The 18255-nt window shown below is 50.7% G+C and overlaps 1 protein-coding gene across 1 annotated transcript; it reads left to right on the top strand.

Annotated features, from left to right (window-relative positions):
• Positions 1-510: 510 nt before the first annotated feature.
• Positions 511-18039, top strand: api5 (apoptosis inhibitor 5). The gene is made up of 14 exons (XM_072435007.1): positions 511-810; positions 1445-1606; positions 6848-6941; positions 7249-7314; positions 7435-7586; positions 8922-9128; positions 9527-9631; positions 10276-10365; positions 10444-10628; positions 11325-11418; positions 11490-11546; positions 12053-12135; positions 12272-12411; positions 17672-18039. The coding sequence occupies exons 1-14, from the start codon at positions 739-741 to the stop codon at positions 17737-17739; spliced, it is 1575 nt and encodes a 524-aa protein (XP_072291108.1). The 5' UTR covers positions 511-738; the 3' UTR covers positions 17740-18039.
• Positions 18040-18255: the final 216 nt, after the last annotated feature.

Raw genomic sequence — 18255 nt, 5'->3', positions numbered from 1 at the left:
TGTCCGGGTCAGTGTTTCCTTCTGTCCGGGTCAGTGTTTCCTCCTGTCCGGGTCAGTGTTTCCTACTGTCCGGGTCAGTGTTTCCTCCTGTCCGGGTCAGTGTTTCCTCCTGTCCGGGTCAGTGTTTCCTCCTGTCCGGGTCAGTGTTTCCTACTGTCCGGGTCAGTGTTTCCTCCTGTCCGGGTCAGTGTTTCCTCCTGTCCGGGTCAGTGTTTCCTCCTGTCCGGGTCAGTGTTTCCTCCTGTCCGGGTCAGTGTTTCCTCCTGTCCGGGTCAGTGTTTCCTCCTGTCCGGGTCAGTGTTTCCTCCTGTCCGGGTCAGTGTTTCCTTCTGTCCGGGTCAGTGTTTCCTCCTGTCCGGGTCAGTGTTTCCTCCTGTCCGGGTCAGTGTTTCCTCCTGTCCGGTAGGGGTCAGTGTTTCCCCGTTCACGCCATGGATGCATTGGTTCACGCCCACAGGGTCACGTGAGGATGTCTCTTGAGACGGCGCACGCGCGGTAGAGCCTTTAGCATTAGCCTGTTAGCTGCACGCTGCTACTGCGGGAGATCGCTGCGTCTGTGTCCGCTCCTCTCTCGGCTTCACCGCGCTCTGCTCCGCCGGTTCACGGAGCTCTTGTGCCGGACACACTCGGCTCTCGGTCCCGTGGGGCTCTGCGGGTGAAAGGCTTCAGGACAGGCCGGTACTTCGGAGGTTTCAGCGGGGCTCATCATAGCTGCTGTGCCCGGATAGAGGCGCGCAGATGGCGGTCACGATCGAGGACTTGTACCGCAGCTACGGCGTGCTCGCGGACGCAAAGGAGAATCTCAGCCAGGTCAGAAAACAGCCCAAAACCCGCTACTCGAACCACGCGGCTCTTCCCCGCAGGAACACGCACCTGAAGCGGGTTCTTCGTGTCCACGCAGCGCTTTGTTTTGGCTGCGTCTGTTGCATAATGATGCTAAGCTAACGGCTAACAGGCGCAAATGAATGACCGCGGCCCGCGCAGGGTTCGACCGCAAACTGCCCATTTAAGTCTCTAACATCACACGTCAGTCACATGGGATTTATAATGTCCTCATCTGGACTCGATGAGATTCTGATGTTAATTACAGGAAGTAGAACTCTAAAACATGAATGGAGCTGCAACAATGAATTGACTCTAAAACACTGTAGATGTTTGTCAGAGTCAGAGTTTATCCAGAAGTTTGACACAAATCACCTACAAGAAACTCATTTTTATCAGTTAATACACAAAGGTTGACAAATGGCCGAACTGGAATACATTTTTAACAGTTGCAAAATAAATATTGTTTATTGAGTAAAAAAAAATCAATCACATTTTGAGCTACATTTAACACTAAATAATGTTGCTAGTCCTTCTATGGCAGAAGAACGTTTCCACTTCATGAGTTTTTGTGTGTGATCTTTGTCTTTGTGGCACATTCACGTGTTTCTTCTGGCGGCAGCACAAAGATGCGTACCAGGTGATCCTGAACGGCGTGAAGGGCGGACCCAAAGAGAAGCGACTCGCGGCGCAGTTCATCCCCAAGTTCTTCAGTCAGTTTCCAGAACTTTCAGACTCGGCCATCAACGCTCAGCTCGACCTGTGCGAGGACGAGGACGTGTCGGTGAGAAGCGCCTCAAACGCCTTCAATACTCCTCCAATACTCCTCCAATACATCAATACTCCTCCAATACTCCTCCAATACTCCTCCAATACTCCTCCAATACATCAATACTCCTCCAATACTCCTCCAATACTCCTCCAATACTCCTCCAATACTCCTCCAATACTCCTCCAATACTCCTCCAATACTTCAATACTCCTCCAATACATCAATACTCCTCCAATACATCAATACTCCTCCAATACATCAATACTCCTCCAATACTCCTCCAATACTCCTCCAATACTCCTCCAATACTCCTCCAATACTCCTCCAATACTTCAATACTCCTCCAATACTCCTCCAATACTCCTCCAATACTCCAATACTCCTCCAATACTCCAATACTCCTCCAATACTCCTCCAATACATCAATACTCCTCCAATACTCCTCCAATACTCCTCCAATACATCAATACTCCTCCAATACTCCTCCAATACTCCTCCAATACATCAATACTCCTCCAATACTCCTCCAATACTCCAATACTCCTCCAATACATCAATACTCCTCCAATACTCCTCCAATACTCCTCCAATACTCCTCCAATACTCCTCCAATACTCCTCCAATACTCCAATACTCCTCCAATACTCCTCCAATACTCCTCCAATACATCAATACTCCTCCAATACTCCTCCAATACATCAATACTCCTCCAATACTCCTCCAATACTCCTCCAATACTCCTCCAATACATCAATACTCCTCCAATACTCCTCCAATACTCCTCCAATACTCCTCCAATACTCCTCCAATACATCAATACTCCTCCAATACTCCTCCAATACTCCTCCAATACTCCTCCAATACTCCTCCAATACTCCTCCAATACTCCAATACTCCTCCAATACTCCTCCAATACATCAATACTCCTCCAATACTCCTCCAATACATCAATACTCCTCCAATACTCCTCCAATACTCCTCCAATACATCAATACTCCTCCAATACTCCTCCAATACTTCAATACTCCTCCAATACTTCAATACTCCTCCAATACTCCTCCAATACTTCAATACTCCAATACTCCTCCAATGCTCCTCCAATACTTCAATACTCCAATACTCCTCCAATACTCCTCCAATACTCCTCCAATACTCCTCCAATACTTCAATACTCCTCCAATACTCCTCCAATACTTCAATGCTCCTCCAATACTCCAATACTCCTCCAATGCTCCTCCAATACTTCAATACTCCAATACTCCTCCAATGCTCCTCCAATACTTCAATACTCCTCCAATACTCCTCCAATGCTCCTCCAATGCTCCTCCAATACTCCTCCAATACTCCTCCAATACTCCAATACTCCTTCAATACTCCTCCAATACTTCAATACTCCTCCAATACTCCTCCAATACTTCAATGCTCCTCCAATACTTCAATGCTCCTCCAATACTTCAATACTCCTCCAATACTCCTCCAATACTTCAATACTCCTCCAATACTCCTTCAATACTTCAATACTCCAATACTCCTTCAATGCTCCTCCAATGCTCCTTCAATACTCCAATACTCCTTCAATACTCCTCCAATACTCCTTCAATACTCCTCCAATGCTCCTCCAATACTCCTCCAATACTCCTTCAATACTCCAATACTCCTTCAATGCTCCTCCAATACTCCTCCAATACTCCTCCAATACTCCTCCAATACTCCAATACTCCTCCAATACTCCTCCAATACTCCTCCAATACTCCTCCAATACTCCTCCAATACTCCTCCAATACTCCAATGCTCCTCCAATACTCCTCCAATACTCCAATACTCCTCCAATACTCCTCCAATACTCCAATACTCCTTCAATGCTCCTCCAATGCTCCTTCAGTACTCCAATACTCCTTCAATGCTCCTCCAATGCTCCTTCAGTACTCCAATGCTCCTCCAATACTCCTCCAATACTCCTCCAATACTCCAATACTCCTCCAATACTCCTCCAATGCTCCTCCAATACTCCTCCAATACTCCTCCAATACTCCTCCAATACTCCAATACTCCACCAATACTTGAATACTCCTTCAATACTCCAATACTCCAATACTCCTCCAATGCTCCTCCAATACTCCTCCAATGCTTCAATACTCCTCCAATACTCCTCCAATACTCCTCCAATACTCCTCCAATGCTCCTCCAATACTTCAATACTCCAATACTCCTCCAATACTCCTTCAATGCTCCTCCAATGCTCCTCCAATACTTCAATACTCCTCCAATACTCCTCCAATACTTCAATACTCCTCCAATACTCCTCCAATACTCCTTCAATACTCCTCCAATGCTCCTCCAATACTTCAATACTCCTTCAATGCTCCTCCAATGCTCCTTCAATACTCCAATACTACTCCAATACTCCTCCAATACTCCTCCAATACTCCTCCAATACTCCTCCAATGCTCCTCCAATACTCCTCCAATACTCCTCCAATACTCCTTCAATACTCCAATACTCCTTCAATACTCCTCCAATACTCCTTCCATACTCCTCCAATGCTCCTCCAATACTCCTCCAATACTCCTCCAATACTCCTCCAATACTCCAATACTCCTCCAATACTCCAATACTCCTTCAATACTCCAATACTCCTTCAATACTCCAATACTCCTTCAATACTCCTTCCATACTCCTCCAATGCTCCTCCAATACTCCTTCAATACTCCTCCAATGCTCCTCCAATACTCCTCCAATACTTCAATACTCCTTCAATGCTCCTCCAATGCTCCTTCAATACTCCAATACTCCTTCAATACTCCTCCAATACTCCTCCAATGCTCCTCCAATACTCCTCCAATACTCCTCCAATACTCCTCCAATACTCCTCCAATACTCCAATACTCCTTCAATACTCCAATACTCCTTCAATACTCCAATACTCCTTCAATACTCCTCCAATACTCCTTCCATACTCCTCCAATGCTCCTCCAATACTCCTCCAATACTCCTCCAATACTCCTTCCATACTCCAATACTCCTTCCATACTCCAATACTCCACCAATACTTCAATACTCCTTCAATACTCCAATACTCCTCCAATGCTCCTTCCATACTCCAATACTCCTTCCATACTCCAATACTCCACCAATACTTCAATACTCCTTCAATACTTCAATACTCCTTCAATACTCCAATACTCCTCCAATGCTCCTCCAATACTTCAATACTCCTCCAATACTCCTCCAATGCTCCTCCAATACTCCTCCAATACTCCTCCAATACTTCAATACTCCTCCAATACTTCAATACTCCTCCAATACTCCTCCAATACTTCAATGCTCCTCCAATACTTCAATGCTCCTCCAATACTTCAATACTCCTCCAATACTCCTTCAATACTCCTCCAATGCTCCTCCAATACTCCTCCAATACTCCTTCAATACTCCTTCAATGCTCCTCCAATGCTCCTTCAGTACTCCAATACTCCTTCAATGCTCCTCCAATACTCCTCCAATACTCCTCCAATACTCCAATACTCCTTCAATACTCCTCCAATACTCCTCCAATACTCCTCCAATGCTCCTCCAATACTCCTCCAATGCTTCAATACTCCTCCAATACTCCTCCAATGCTCCTCCAATGCTCCTCCAATACTTCAATACTCCAATACTCCTCCAATACTCCTTCAATGCTCCTCCAATGCTCCTCCAATACTTCAATACTCCTCCAATACTCCTCCAATACTTCAATACTCCTCCAATACTCCTCCAATACTCCTTCAATAGTCCTCCAATGCTCCTCCAATACTTCAATGCTCCTCCAATACTCCAATGCTCCTTCAATACTCCAATACTCCTTCAATACTCCTCCAATACTCCTCCAATACTCCTCCAATACTCCTCCAATACTCCTTCAATGCTCCTCCAATGCTCCTCCAATACTCCTCCAATACTCCTCCAATACTCCTCCAATACTCCTCCAATACTCCTCCAATACTCCTTCAATACTCCTCCAATGCTCCTCCAATACTCCTCCAATACTCCTCCAATACTCCTCCAATACTCCTTCCATACTCCAATACTCCTTCCATACTCCAATACTCCACCAATACTTCAATACTCCTTCAATACTCCAATACTCCTCCAATGCTCCTCCAATGCTTCAATACTCCAATACTCCTTCAATACTCCAATACTCCTCCAATGCTCCTCCAATACTTCAATACTCCTCCAATACTCCTCCAATACTCCTCCAATACTCCTCCAATGCTCCTCCAATGCTCCTCCAATACTTCAATACTCCAATACTCCTTCAATACTCCTCCAATGCTCCTCCAATACTTCTACAATACTCCTCCAATACTCCTCCAATACTCCTCCAATGCTCCTCCAATACTTCAATACTCCTCCAATACTCCTTCAATGCTCCAATACTCCTTCAATACTCCAATACTCCTTCAATACTCCTCCAATACTCCTTCAATGCTCCTCCAATGCTCCTCCAATGCTCCTCCAATGCTCCTCCAATACTCCTCCAATACTCCTCCAATACTCCTCCAATACTCCTCCAATACTCCTTCAATACTCCTCCAATGCTCCTCCAATACTCCTCCAATGCTCCTCCAATACTCCTTCAATACTCCTTCAATACTCCTCCAATACTCCTTCAATACTCCAATACTCCTTCAATACTCCTCCAATACTCCTTCAATGCTCCTCCAATGCTCCTCCAATGCTCCTCCAATGCTCCTCCAATACTCCTCCAATACTCCTCCAATACTCCTCCAATACTCCTTCAATACTCCTCCAATGCTCCTCCAATACTCCTCCAATGCTCCTCCAATACTCCTTCAATACTCCTTCAATACTCCTTCAATGCTCCTCCAATGCTCCTCCAATACTCCTCCAATGCTCCTCCAATACTCCTCCAATACTCCTTCAATACTCCAATACTCCTCCAATACTCCTTCAATACTCCCAATACTCCTTCAATACTCCCAATACTCCTTCAATACTCCTTCAATTTGAACTTAAAACAAGTACTTTAGCAATCGAGCTTCTGGTTTGTTTTGGCTTTTGGTCATTTCAACATTTGCAGCTTAAGTTAAATGGTTTGCTGGACCAGAACAAGACCTGCCACTAAAACACAGACAAAAGGCTGTAGAAAGATGTACTTTAGCCTCACAATATTCCAGAATGAAACTACGATCAGTCATTTGGACATTGACCGTTGTGTATTTTGTTTAATCGTGTTTTGTGTGACTCCAGATTCGACGACAGGCCATAAAGGAGCTGCCTCGCTTTGCCACAGGAGAAAACATCCTCCGAGTGGCAGACATCTTGACACAGCTGCTGCAGACGGGTCAGCCACACAAACACATCAAGACTACACTACTTTTAAGACTACACTACTTTTAAGACTACACTACTTTTAAGACTACACTACTTTTAAGACTACACTACTTTTAAGACTACACTACTTTTAAGACTACACTACTTTTAAGACTACACTACTTTTAAGACTACACTACTTTTAAGACTACACTACTTTTAAGACTACACTACTTTTAAGACTACACTACTTTTAAGACTACACTACTTTAAAACGTACGGTCAGTGCCCCTAACCCTGCGCTGGACCAAAGGCTTAACGTGACGTGTGCTTTTCAGACGACACTGCAGAGTTCAACCAGGTCAACGCGGCGCTTCTCTCCATCTTCAAAGTCGACGCTAAAGGTGAGCGTCGTGTCTTCACCGTCTCCACGAGGCCTTTCTCCGGTTCAGACGCCACGGAGACGTTCTGAGAGGCGGGGCTTCTCCTGGACGTGTGCTTTAATGCTCTTTGTGTTTGTGAAGGCACTCTGGGCGGCCTGTTCACGCAGATCCTTCAGGGAGAGGACATCGTGCGAGAGCGAGCCATCAAGTTCCTCTCCACCAAACTGAAGGCGCTGCCCGAGGACGTGATGACCAAGGAAGTGGAAGAGTTTGTGTTCGCAGAGTCCAAGAAGGTGAAGTTTACACGAGGCCAAACTGTTCCCGTTTACTCTAGCTTTAGCCACGCCCCTCACACACACTAGCTTTAGCCACGCCCCTCACACACACTCTAGCTTTAGCCACGCCCCTCACACACACTCTAGCTTTAGCCACGCCCCTCACACACGCTCTAGCTTTAGCCACGCCCCTCACATGCTCTAGCTTTAGCCACGCCCCTCACACACACTCTAGCTTTAGCCACGCCCCTCACACACGCTCTAGCTTTAGCCACGCCCCTCACACACACTCTAGCTTTAGCCACGCCCCTCACACGCTCTAGCGTTAGCCACGCCCCTCACACACGCTCTAGCTTTAGCCACGCCCCTCACACACACTCTAGCTTTAGCCACGCCCCTCACACACACTCTAGCTTTAGCCACGCCCCTCACACACACTCTAGCTTTAGCCACGCCCCTCACACACACTCTAGCTTTAGCCACGCCCCTCACACACACTCTAGCTTTAGCCACGCCCCTCACATGCTCTAGCTTTAGCCACGCCCCTCACATGCTCTAGCTTTAGCCACGCCCCTCACACGCTCCAGCTTTAGCCACGCCCCTCACACGCTCTAGCTTTAGCCACGCCCCTCACACGCTCTAGCTTTAGCCACGCCCCTCACAAACGCTCTAGCTTTAGCCACGCCCCTCACACACGCTCTAGCTTTAGCCACGCCCCTCACACACGCTCTAGCTTTAGCCACGCCCCTCACACACACTCTAGCTTTAGCCACGCCCCTCACACACACTCTAGCTTTAGCCACGCCCCTCACACACACTCTAGCTTTAGCCACGCCCCTCACACGCTCTAGCGTTAGCCACGCCCCTCACACACGCTCTAGCTTTAGCCACGCCCCTCACACACACTCTAGCTTTAGCCACGCCCCTCACACACACTCTAGCTTTAGCCACGCCCCTCACACACACTCTAGCTTTAGCCACGCCCCTCACACACACTCTAGCTTTAGCCACGCCCCTCACATGCTCTAGCTTTAGCCACGCCCCTCACATGCTCTAGCTTTAGCCACGCCCCTCACACGCTCCAGCTTTAGCCACGCCCCTCACACGCTCTAGCTTTAGCCACGCCCCTCACACACACTCTAGCTTTAGCCACGCCCCTCACACACACTCTAGCTTTAGCCACGCCCCTCACATGCTCTAGCTTTAGCCACGCCCCTCACATGCTCTAGCTTTAGCCACGCCCCTCACACGCTCCAGCTTTAGCCACGCCCCTCACACGCTCTAGCTTTAGCCACGCCCCTCACACACTAGGCTCAGATGGACCTCAGACTCATAAAGGCGTCTTCTCTGCAGGTCCTGGAGGATGTGACGGGAGAGGAGTTCGTGCTCCTCATGCGTGTGGTCAGTGCTCTTCGTATCCTGCAGACGGTCAATGGTCGACAGCAGCTGGTGGAGCTCGTGGTGGATCAGGCGTTCCTGGACCAGGCTCTGAACCCGGCCGCTCCCGACATACTGGACCGACTTCTGCAGTGCACCAGACAAGCTCTGCCTCTGTTCTCTGTGAGTGAGGGGGACTACTTCCCAGGGGGAGGGGAGGAGGGACTACTTACTGCCCCGGGGGAGCGGGTACTACTTACTGCCCCGGGGGAGCGGGTACTACTTACTGCCCCGGGGGAGCGGGTACTACTTACTGCCCCGGGGGAGCGGGTACTACTTACTGCCCCGGGGGAGCGGGTACTACTACTGCCCCGGGGGAGCGGGTACTACTACTGCCCCGGGGGAGCGGGTACTACTACTGCCCCCGGGCTCGTGGAGGAGGGACTACTTACTTCGTAGACTGGAACTACTTACTGCCTCTGGGGGAGGGGAGGAGGGACTACTTACTGCCTCTGGGGGAGGGGGGGCGGTAGGGGGACTACTTCTTGAAGTGTGTGTAACTCTGGCGTTGTTTGTTGTAGAAAAACGTGCACTCGACGCGCTTCGTGACGTACTTCTGTGAACACGTTCTGCCAAACCTGAGCGTTCTGGCGACGCCCATGGCCGGGCTGGACATCCAGCTCGAGGTGAACGCGCTCAAACATCTGCACTAAAAAAGCAAAACTATCACCGCTTCAAAGTGAAAAGCTCCTTTGGGGTCTCATCACGTCAGAGTTTGTGTCGTGTCGACACAGTTCAACTACACCTTCCACTCAAACACAATGAACCCATTTGTTTCAGATTTGACTCGACATTTGGCCTGTTTGTGTAAAGTTTAGAATTGCACTTGTGACAAATATGTCTCATGTAGAGGTGTTTCCACAGCTGTTACCATAGCAACCAGACTGTAAACAAGAGCCAAACTCCACAACAGTTCTGATCTGACACAATAAGACCATAAAACACCTTTATTTAGTCAAACCATGTGTCGCACGCTGATGACGTCACGCTGATGACGTCACGCTGATGACGTCACGCTGATGACGTCACGCTGATGACGTCACGCTGATGACGTCACGCTGATGACGTCACGCTGATGACGTCACGCTGATGACGTCACGCTGATGACGTCACGCTGATGACGTCACGCTGATGACGTCACGCTGATGACGTCACGCTGATGACGTCACGGAGGGACTCGGCAGAACTAACTCTTTGTATAAAAGATGAAAAGCAGACGAGCGTTTGTGTTTAGCGGCGCTCATGCTAACGTGCTAGTTTTGTGTCTCAGATGCTGAAGCTGTTGGCTGAGATGAGTCCGTTCTGTGGAGACATGGAGAAGCTGGAGGCCAATCTGCACACGCTCTTCAACAAGCTGCTGGTAACTCCTCCCCCTGCCCCGCCCACCGGAGCGTCTGGACACCACCTCCGTTCTGAGCGTGACATGTTTGCGTTGCAGGAGTTCATGCCGCTGCCGCCGGCCGACGAGCCCGAGGACGGAGACAACTCCAGCTCGGACGAACCCAAGCTCCAGTTCAGCTCTGTGGAGTGTCTGCTCTACAGCTTCCACCAGCTCGGGAAGAAGCTGCCCGACTTCCTGCTGGACAAGGTCGACCAGGAGCGGCTCAAGGACTTCAAGATCAGGTACGGCTCAAGGGTCTCTGCCCGTGTCCCGTCTCTGCCCGTGTCCCGGCTCTGTCTCTGCCCGTGTCCCGTCTCTGCCCGTGTCCCGGCTCTGTCTCTGCCCGTGTCCCGTCTCTAACGTCTCTGCCCGTGTCCCGGCTCTGTCTCTGCCCGTGTCCCGTCTCTGCCCGTGTCCCGGCTCTGTCTCTGCCCGTGTCCCGTCTCTGCCCGTGTCCCGGCTCTGTCTCTGCCCGTGTCCCGTCTCTAACGTCTCTGCCCGTGTCCCGTCTCTGTCTCTGCCCGTGTCCCGTCTCTGTCTCTGCCCGTGTCCCGGCTCTGTCTCTGCCCGTGTCCCGGCTCTGTCTCTGCCCGTGTCCCGTCTCTGTCTCTGCCCGTGTCCCGTCTCTAACGTCTCTGCCCGTGTCCCGTCTCTAACGTCTCTGCCCGTGTCCCGTCTCTAACGTCTCTGCCCGTGTCCCGTCTCTAACGTCTCTGCCCGTGTCCCGTCTCTAACGTCTCTGCCCGTGTCCCGGCTCTGTCTCTGCCCGTGTCCCGTCTCTAACGTCTCTGCCCGTGTCCCGTCTCTAACGTCTCTGCCCGTGTCCCGGCTCTGTCTCTGCCCGTGTCCCGTCTCTAACGTCTCTGCCCGTGTCCCGTCTCTAACGTCTCTGCCCGTGTCCCGTCTCTAATGTCCCTTCTCTACCCGTGTCCCTGCAGGCTGCAGTTCTTCGCGCGGGGGCTGCAGGTTTACATTCGGCAGCTCAGAGTGGCTCTGCAGGGGAAAAGCGGCGACGCCCTGAAGACAGAAGAGGTGTGGCCCAGTGACACGCCTCATATGGACTGTAGTGTGTTCAGCTTTGACATGTGCCTGTGTTTGTTCAGAATAAAATCAAAGTGGTGGCTCTGAAGATCACAAACAACATCAACGTCCTCATAAAGGTGAGTGTCTTCTGGATCCGCCCCTCGTCCTCTTTTATGTCCCTCTAAACTCTAAACTCGCCTCATAAATGTTATTAACGCCAAAGCTCAAATGTGAGGTTCAGGTCCTCTCAAACATGTGAAGAACCTCAGATCCACTGTAGGTGCTGCTCCGCCCGCGAGCTGGAGGTGTCCCAGACTCCGCCCGCGAGCTGGAGGTGTCCCAGACTCCGCCCGCGAGCTGGAGGTGTCCCAGACTCCGCCCGCGAGCTGGGGACGTCCCAGACTCCGCCCGCGAGCTGGAGGTGTCCCAGACTCCGCCCGCGAGCTGGAGGTGTCCCAGACTCCGCCCGCGAGCTGGAGGTGTCCCAGACTCCGCCCGCGAGCTGGAGGTGTCCCAGACTCCGCCCGCGAGAGCTGGGGACGTCCCAGACTCCGCCCGCGAGAGCTGGGGACGTCCCAGACTCCGCCCGCGAGAGCTGGGGACGTCCCAGTCTTGGTGCTTGATGAGATGTTTGTGTCTTCAGGACTTGTTCCACAATCCTCCGTCGTACAAAAGCTCGGTGACGTTGTCGTGGAAACCTGTTCAGAAACCCGAGGCCGCCACAGCGTGAGTTCTACTTTAATTACTTTTACACCGTTTTATGTCATGTTTAACTCCTCCCACTGGAGACTCTGACCTCAGCGTGAACTGAAGCGCCCCCTAGAGTCCAGGAGGGAAAGTTCTGACCCGTTTTTCCCCTCAGACCCAAACGTTCTGGACCAGAGGAAACGGGAGCGTCTGCCATGAAGAAACCTGTTCCTCCTGCGCCACGACGGGACGCACGGCAGATCTACAACCCTCCCAGCGGGAAGTACAGCGCCACCATCGGGAACTTCGCCTACGGTACAGCCCACATACAGCTCACACACAGCCCACATACAGCTAACACACAGCTAACATAAAGCCCACATACAGCTAACACACAGCCCACATACAGCTCACACACAGCCCACATACAGCTCACACACAGCTCACATACAGCTCACACACAGCCCACACACAGCTAACACACAGCTAACATAAAGCCCACATACAGCTAACACACAGCCCACATACAGCTCACACACAGCTCACATACAGCTCACACACAGCCCACACACAGCTAACACACAGCTAACATAAAGCCCACATACAGCTCACACACAGCTCACATACAGCTAACACACAGCTAACATAAAGCCCACATACAGCTAACACACAGCTCACACACAGCTCACACACAGCTCACATACAGCTAACACACAGCTAACATAAAGCCCACATACAGCTAACACACAGCTCACATACAGCTAACACACAGCTAACATAAAGCCCACATACAGCTAACACACAGCCCACATACAGCTCACACACAGCTCACATACAGCTCACACACAGCCCACACACAGCTAACACACAGCTAACATAAAGCCCACATACAGCTCACACACAGCTCACATACAGCTAACACACAGCTAACATAAAGCCCACATACAGCTAACACACAGCTCACACACAGCTCACACACAGCTCACATACAGCTAACACACAGCTAACATAAAGCCCACATACAGCTAACACACAGCTCACATACAGCTAACACACAGCTAACATAAAGCCCACATACAGCTAACACACAGCTCACACACAGCTCACACACAGCTCACACACAGCTAACATAAAGCCCACATACAGCTCACACACAGCTAACATAAAGCCCACATACAGCTAACACCCAGCTCACATACAGCTAACATACAGCTAACACACAGCTAACACACAGCCCACATACAGCTCACATACAGCTAACACACAGCTAACATAAAGCCCACACACAGCTCACATACAGCTAACACACAGCTAACATAAAGCCCACATACAGCTCACATACAGCTAACACACAGCTAACATAAAGCCCACATACAGCTCACATACAGCTAACACACAGCTAACATAAAGCCCACACACAGCTCACATACAGCTCACATACAGCTAACACACAGCTAACACACAGCCCACATACAGCTAACACACAGCTAACACACAGCCCACATACAGCTCACATACAGCTAACACACAGCTAACATAAAGCCCACACACAGCTAACATAAAGCCCACACACAGCTCACATACAGCTAACACACAGCTAACATAAAGCCCACATACAGCTAACACACAGCTCACATACAGCTAACACACAGCTAACATAAAGCCCACATACAGCTAACACACAGCTCACACACAGCTCACACACAGCTCACATACAGCTAACACACAGCTAACACATAGCTAACATAAAGCCCACATACAGCTCACATACAGCTCACACACAGCTAACATAAAGCCCACATACAGCTAACACCCAGCTCACATACAGCTAACATACAGCTAACACACAGCTAACACACAGCCCACATACAGCTCACATACAGCTAACACACAGCTAACATAAAGCCCACATACAGCCCACATACAGCTAACACACAGCCCACATACAGCTCACACACAGCTAACACACAGCCCACATACAGCTCACATACAGCTAACACACAGCTAACATAAAGCCCACATACAGCCCACATACAGCTAACACACAGCCCACATACAGCTCACACACAGCTAACATAAAGCCCACATACAGCTCACATACAGCCCACATACAGCCCACATACAGCCCACATACAGCCCACATACAGCCCACATACAGCTAACACACAGCTAACACACAGCCCACACACAGCCCACATACAGCTAACACACAGCTAACACACAGCCCACACACAGCTAACACACAGCTAACACACAGCTCACACACAGCTCACACACAGCCCACACACAGCTAACACACAGCTCACACACAGCTCACACACAGCTCACACACAGCCCACACACAGCCCACATACAGCTAACACACAGCCCACACACAGCTAACACACAGCCCACACACAGCTAACACACAGCCCACACACAGCTAACACACAGCCCACACACAGCTCACACACAGCTCACACACAGCTCACACACAGCTAACACACAGCTCACACACAGCTCACACACAGCTAACACACAGCTAACACACAGCTCACATACACAGCGCCACCATCGGGAAAGTGTGTGCGTCCAAAGCGTTCACTTTACATTCAAAGTCCATGTAAACGCGTTTCCCGCGGTGATTCCTTTGTTTTCGTACACTCTTGACGCTCTGAGCGCGTAGGAGGCGCCTGAGGCGGCGCAGCAGCCAATCAGAGCTGACCTGCTGCACGACCCGGAAAAAGACCCAAAACAAACCCACAAGATGAAAAAAAATCCTTTAGACGCAGCTCTTGGAGCAATAATGATACTGACTAAACTCTGCTCAGCTCTGAAGTATCTGCAGGTCCCAGACGGGCCCATCAGGGGCCCATCAGGGGCCCGTCAGGGGCCCATCACCTCCACTTATGGACTTAACAAACCAAAGATAATAAACCAAAGCCATGATCCAACATTAAACTCCATTTACACCACGAGAAAAGCAGCACAGCACAACTCCTCCACTGAGCATGTGCAGACGACTCTCCTCCTCTGAGCATGTGCAGGACGACTCTCCTCCTCTGAGCATGTGCAGACGACTCTCCTCCACTGAGCATGTGCAGGACGACTCTCCTCCACTGAGCATGTGCAGGACGACTCTCCTCCTCTGAGCATGTGCAGACGACTCTCCTCCACTGAGCATGTGCAGGACGACTCTCCTCCACTGAGCATGTGCAGGACGACTCTCCTCCACTGAGCATGTGCAGGACGACTCTCCTCCACTGAGCATGTGCAGGACGACTCTCCTCCACTGAGCATGTGCAGGACGACTCTCCTCCACTGAGCATGTGCAGGACGACTCTCCTCCACTGAGCATGTGCAGGACGACTCTCCTCCTCTGAGCATGTGCAGGACGACTCTCCTCCACTGAGCATGTGCAGACGACTCTCCTCCACTGAGCATGTGCAGACGACTCTCCTCCTCTGAGCATGTGCAGGACGACTCTCCTCCACTGAGCATGTGCAGGACGACTCTCCTCCTCTGAGCATGTGCAGGACGACTCTCCTCCACTGAGCATGTGCAGGACGACTCTCCTCCTCTGAGCATGTGCAGACGACTCTCCTCCTCTGAGCATGTGCAGACGACTCTCCTCCACTGAGCATGTGCAGGACGACTCTCCTCCACTGAGCATGTGCAGACGACTCTCCTCCTCTGAGCATGTGCAGACGACTCTCCTCCACTGAGCATGTGCAGGACGACTCTCCTCCTCTGAGCATGTGCAGACGACTCTCCTCCTCTGAGCATGTGCAGACGACTCTCCTCCACTGAGCATGTGCAGACGACTCTCCTCCTCTGAGCATGTGCAGGACGACTCTCCTCCACTGAGCATGTGCAGACGACTCTCCTCCTTTGAGCATGTGCAGGACGACTCTCCTCCACTGAGCATGTGCAGGACGACTCTCCTCCACTGAGCATGTGCAGGACGACTCTCCTCCACTGAGCATGTGCAGACGACTCTCCTCCACTGAGCATGTGCAGGACGACTCTCCTCCACTGAGCATGTGCAGGACGACTCTCCTCCACTGAGCATGTGCAGACGACTCTCCTCCTTTGAGCATGTGCAGGACGACTCTCCTCCACTGAGCATGTGCAGGACGACTCTCCTCCACTGAGCATGTGCAGGACGACTCTCCTCCACTGAGCATGTGCAGGACGACTCTCCTCCACTGAGCATGTGCAGGACGACTCTCCTCCTCTGAGCATGTGCAGGACGACTCTCCTCCTCTGAGCATGTGCAGGACGACTCTCCTCCACTGAGCATGTGCAGAAGCCTCTCCTCCACTGAGCATGTGCAGACGACTCTCCTCCTCTGAGCATGTGCAGGACGACTCTCCTCCTCTGAGCATGTGCAGGACGACTCTCCTCCTCTGAGCATGTGCAGGACGACTCTCCTCCTCTGAGCATGTGCAGGACGACTCTCCTCCACTGAGCGCGTGCAGACGCCTCTCCTCCACTGAGCGCGTGCAGACGCCTCTCCTCCACTGAGCGCGTGCAGACGCCTCTCCTCCACTGAGCGCGTGCAGACGCCTCGACTCCACTGAGCGCGTGCAGACGCCTCGACTCCACTGAGCGCGTGCAGACGCCTCGACTCCACTGAGCGCGTGCAGACGCCTCGACTGAGCGCGTGCAGACGCCTGAGCGCGTGCAGACGCCTCGACTGAGCGCGTGCAGACGCCTCACGTCTGCTCTGATGTATTCATGGACATGAGTCCGGGGCGTTTGTCTTTAAAGCGGCTCTAGCTTCTGTGTGGGGCGTGATTGGGCCGCGGCCGTGTGTAGGAGGCTTTACTGTGTTGTGTAGGAGGCTTTACTGTGTTGTGTAGGAGGCTTTACTGTGTTGTGTAGGAGGCTTTACTGTGTTGTGTAGGAGGCTTTACTGTGTTGTGTAGGAGGCTTTACTGTGTTGTGTAGGAGGCTTTACTGTGTTGTGTAGGAGGCTTTACTGTGTTGTGTAGGAGGCTTTACTGTGTTGTGTAGGAGGCTTTACTGTGTTGTGTAGGAGGCTTTACTGTGTTGTGTAGGAGGCTTTACTGTGTTGTGTAGGAGGCTTTACTGTGTTGTGTAGGAGGCTTTACTGTGTTGTGTAGGAGGCTTTACTGTGTTGTGTAGGAGGCTTTACTGTGTTGTGTAGGAGGCTTTACTGTGTTGTGTAGGAGGCTTTACTGTGTTGTGTAGGAGGCTTTACTGTGTTGTGTAGGAGGCTTTACTGTGTTGTGTAGGAGGCTTTACTGTGTTGTGTAGGAGGCTTTACTGTGTTGTGTAGGAGGCTTTACTGTGTTGTGTAGGAGGCTTTACTGTGTTGTGTAGGAGGCTTTACTGTGTTGTGTAGGAGGCTTTACTGTGTTGTGTAGGAGGCTTTACTGTGTTGTGTAGGAGGCTTTACTGTGTTGTGTAGGAGGCTTTACTGTGTTGTGTAGGAGGCTTTACTGTGTTGTGTAGGAGGCTTTACTGTGTTGTGTAGGAGGCTTTACTGTGTTGTGTAGGAGGCTTTACTGTGTTGTGTAGGAGGCTTTACTGTGTTGTGTGTTCTAAGTCGTATTGTGTGTGTTTCCAGAGCAACGCGGTGGTTTCCGAGGAGGACGAGGCTTCAGAGGAAACCGCAGTCGAGGCAGGATGTACTGACCCTTCACAATAAGACTCCACAAAGAAGAAGAACGGACTGAACCTTTCGAAATACACCGTCATGGACTCACCTCCTGTTGCTGCTTTTAACCACTTTTATGTCTGGTTTTAAGCCGGTCTCGGCGCCGTCACTCTTTGTTTTTGTACTTTGTGTACTTTGTGTGTTTAAAGACGCTGTAGTGAAACATGAACCTTTGTCTTTCAGTTTATTTAAACCTTTTTTTTAATTCAGAATCTGACGAGACTTTGTATAAATCCATGTTGCATCTGATTTTTATCATAAACTTGTACCGACTGTCACAGAGTGCTTTATTATTTACACCTGAGGACGGGGCGGGGCCGAGGGGGCGGGGCCTGGAGTCTGAGGAGGCCACGCCCTCATCCTTTCAAGTTTAAACAGGGATGGAATGTCCTACGTTGCTCTGAAACTCAGGGCAGCTCTAATGTTCCACAGTGGGGCTTTAACTCTCCTGGTCCTAAAGTTTAGTCCTGGTTTGGTCTTTATTCGTGTTGTAT

This window comes from Eucyclogobius newberryi, unplaced genomic scaffold (genome assembly GCF_026437365.1).
Source record: "Eucyclogobius newberryi isolate DKJ021-1_F unplaced genomic scaffold, fEucNew1.0.hap1 SCAF_7, whole genome shotgun sequence".
Taxonomy (NCBI): domain Eukaryota; kingdom Metazoa; phylum Chordata; class Actinopteri; order Gobiiformes; family Gobiidae; genus Eucyclogobius; species Eucyclogobius newberryi.
Note: the sequence above shows the minus strand (reverse complement) of the source record. Positions and strands in the feature narration are given on the sequence as shown.

What these genes read in the sequence shown, in the direction of transcription:
- api5 (XM_072435007.1), top strand. Translation starts at nt 739, where the DNA reads ATGGCGGTCACGATCGAGGACTTGTACCGCAGCTACGGCGTGCTCGCG. An exon ending in GACACAGCTGCTGCAGACGG is followed by an intron (nt 6,942 to 7,248) that starts GTCAGCCACACA and finishes TGTGCTTTTCAG; the next exon opens with ACGACACTGCAGAGTTCAAC. An exon ending in CATCGGGAACTTCGCCTACG is followed by an intron (nt 12,412 to 17,671) that starts GTACAGCCCACA and finishes GTGTGTTTCCAG; the next exon opens with AGCAACGCGGTGGTTTCCGA.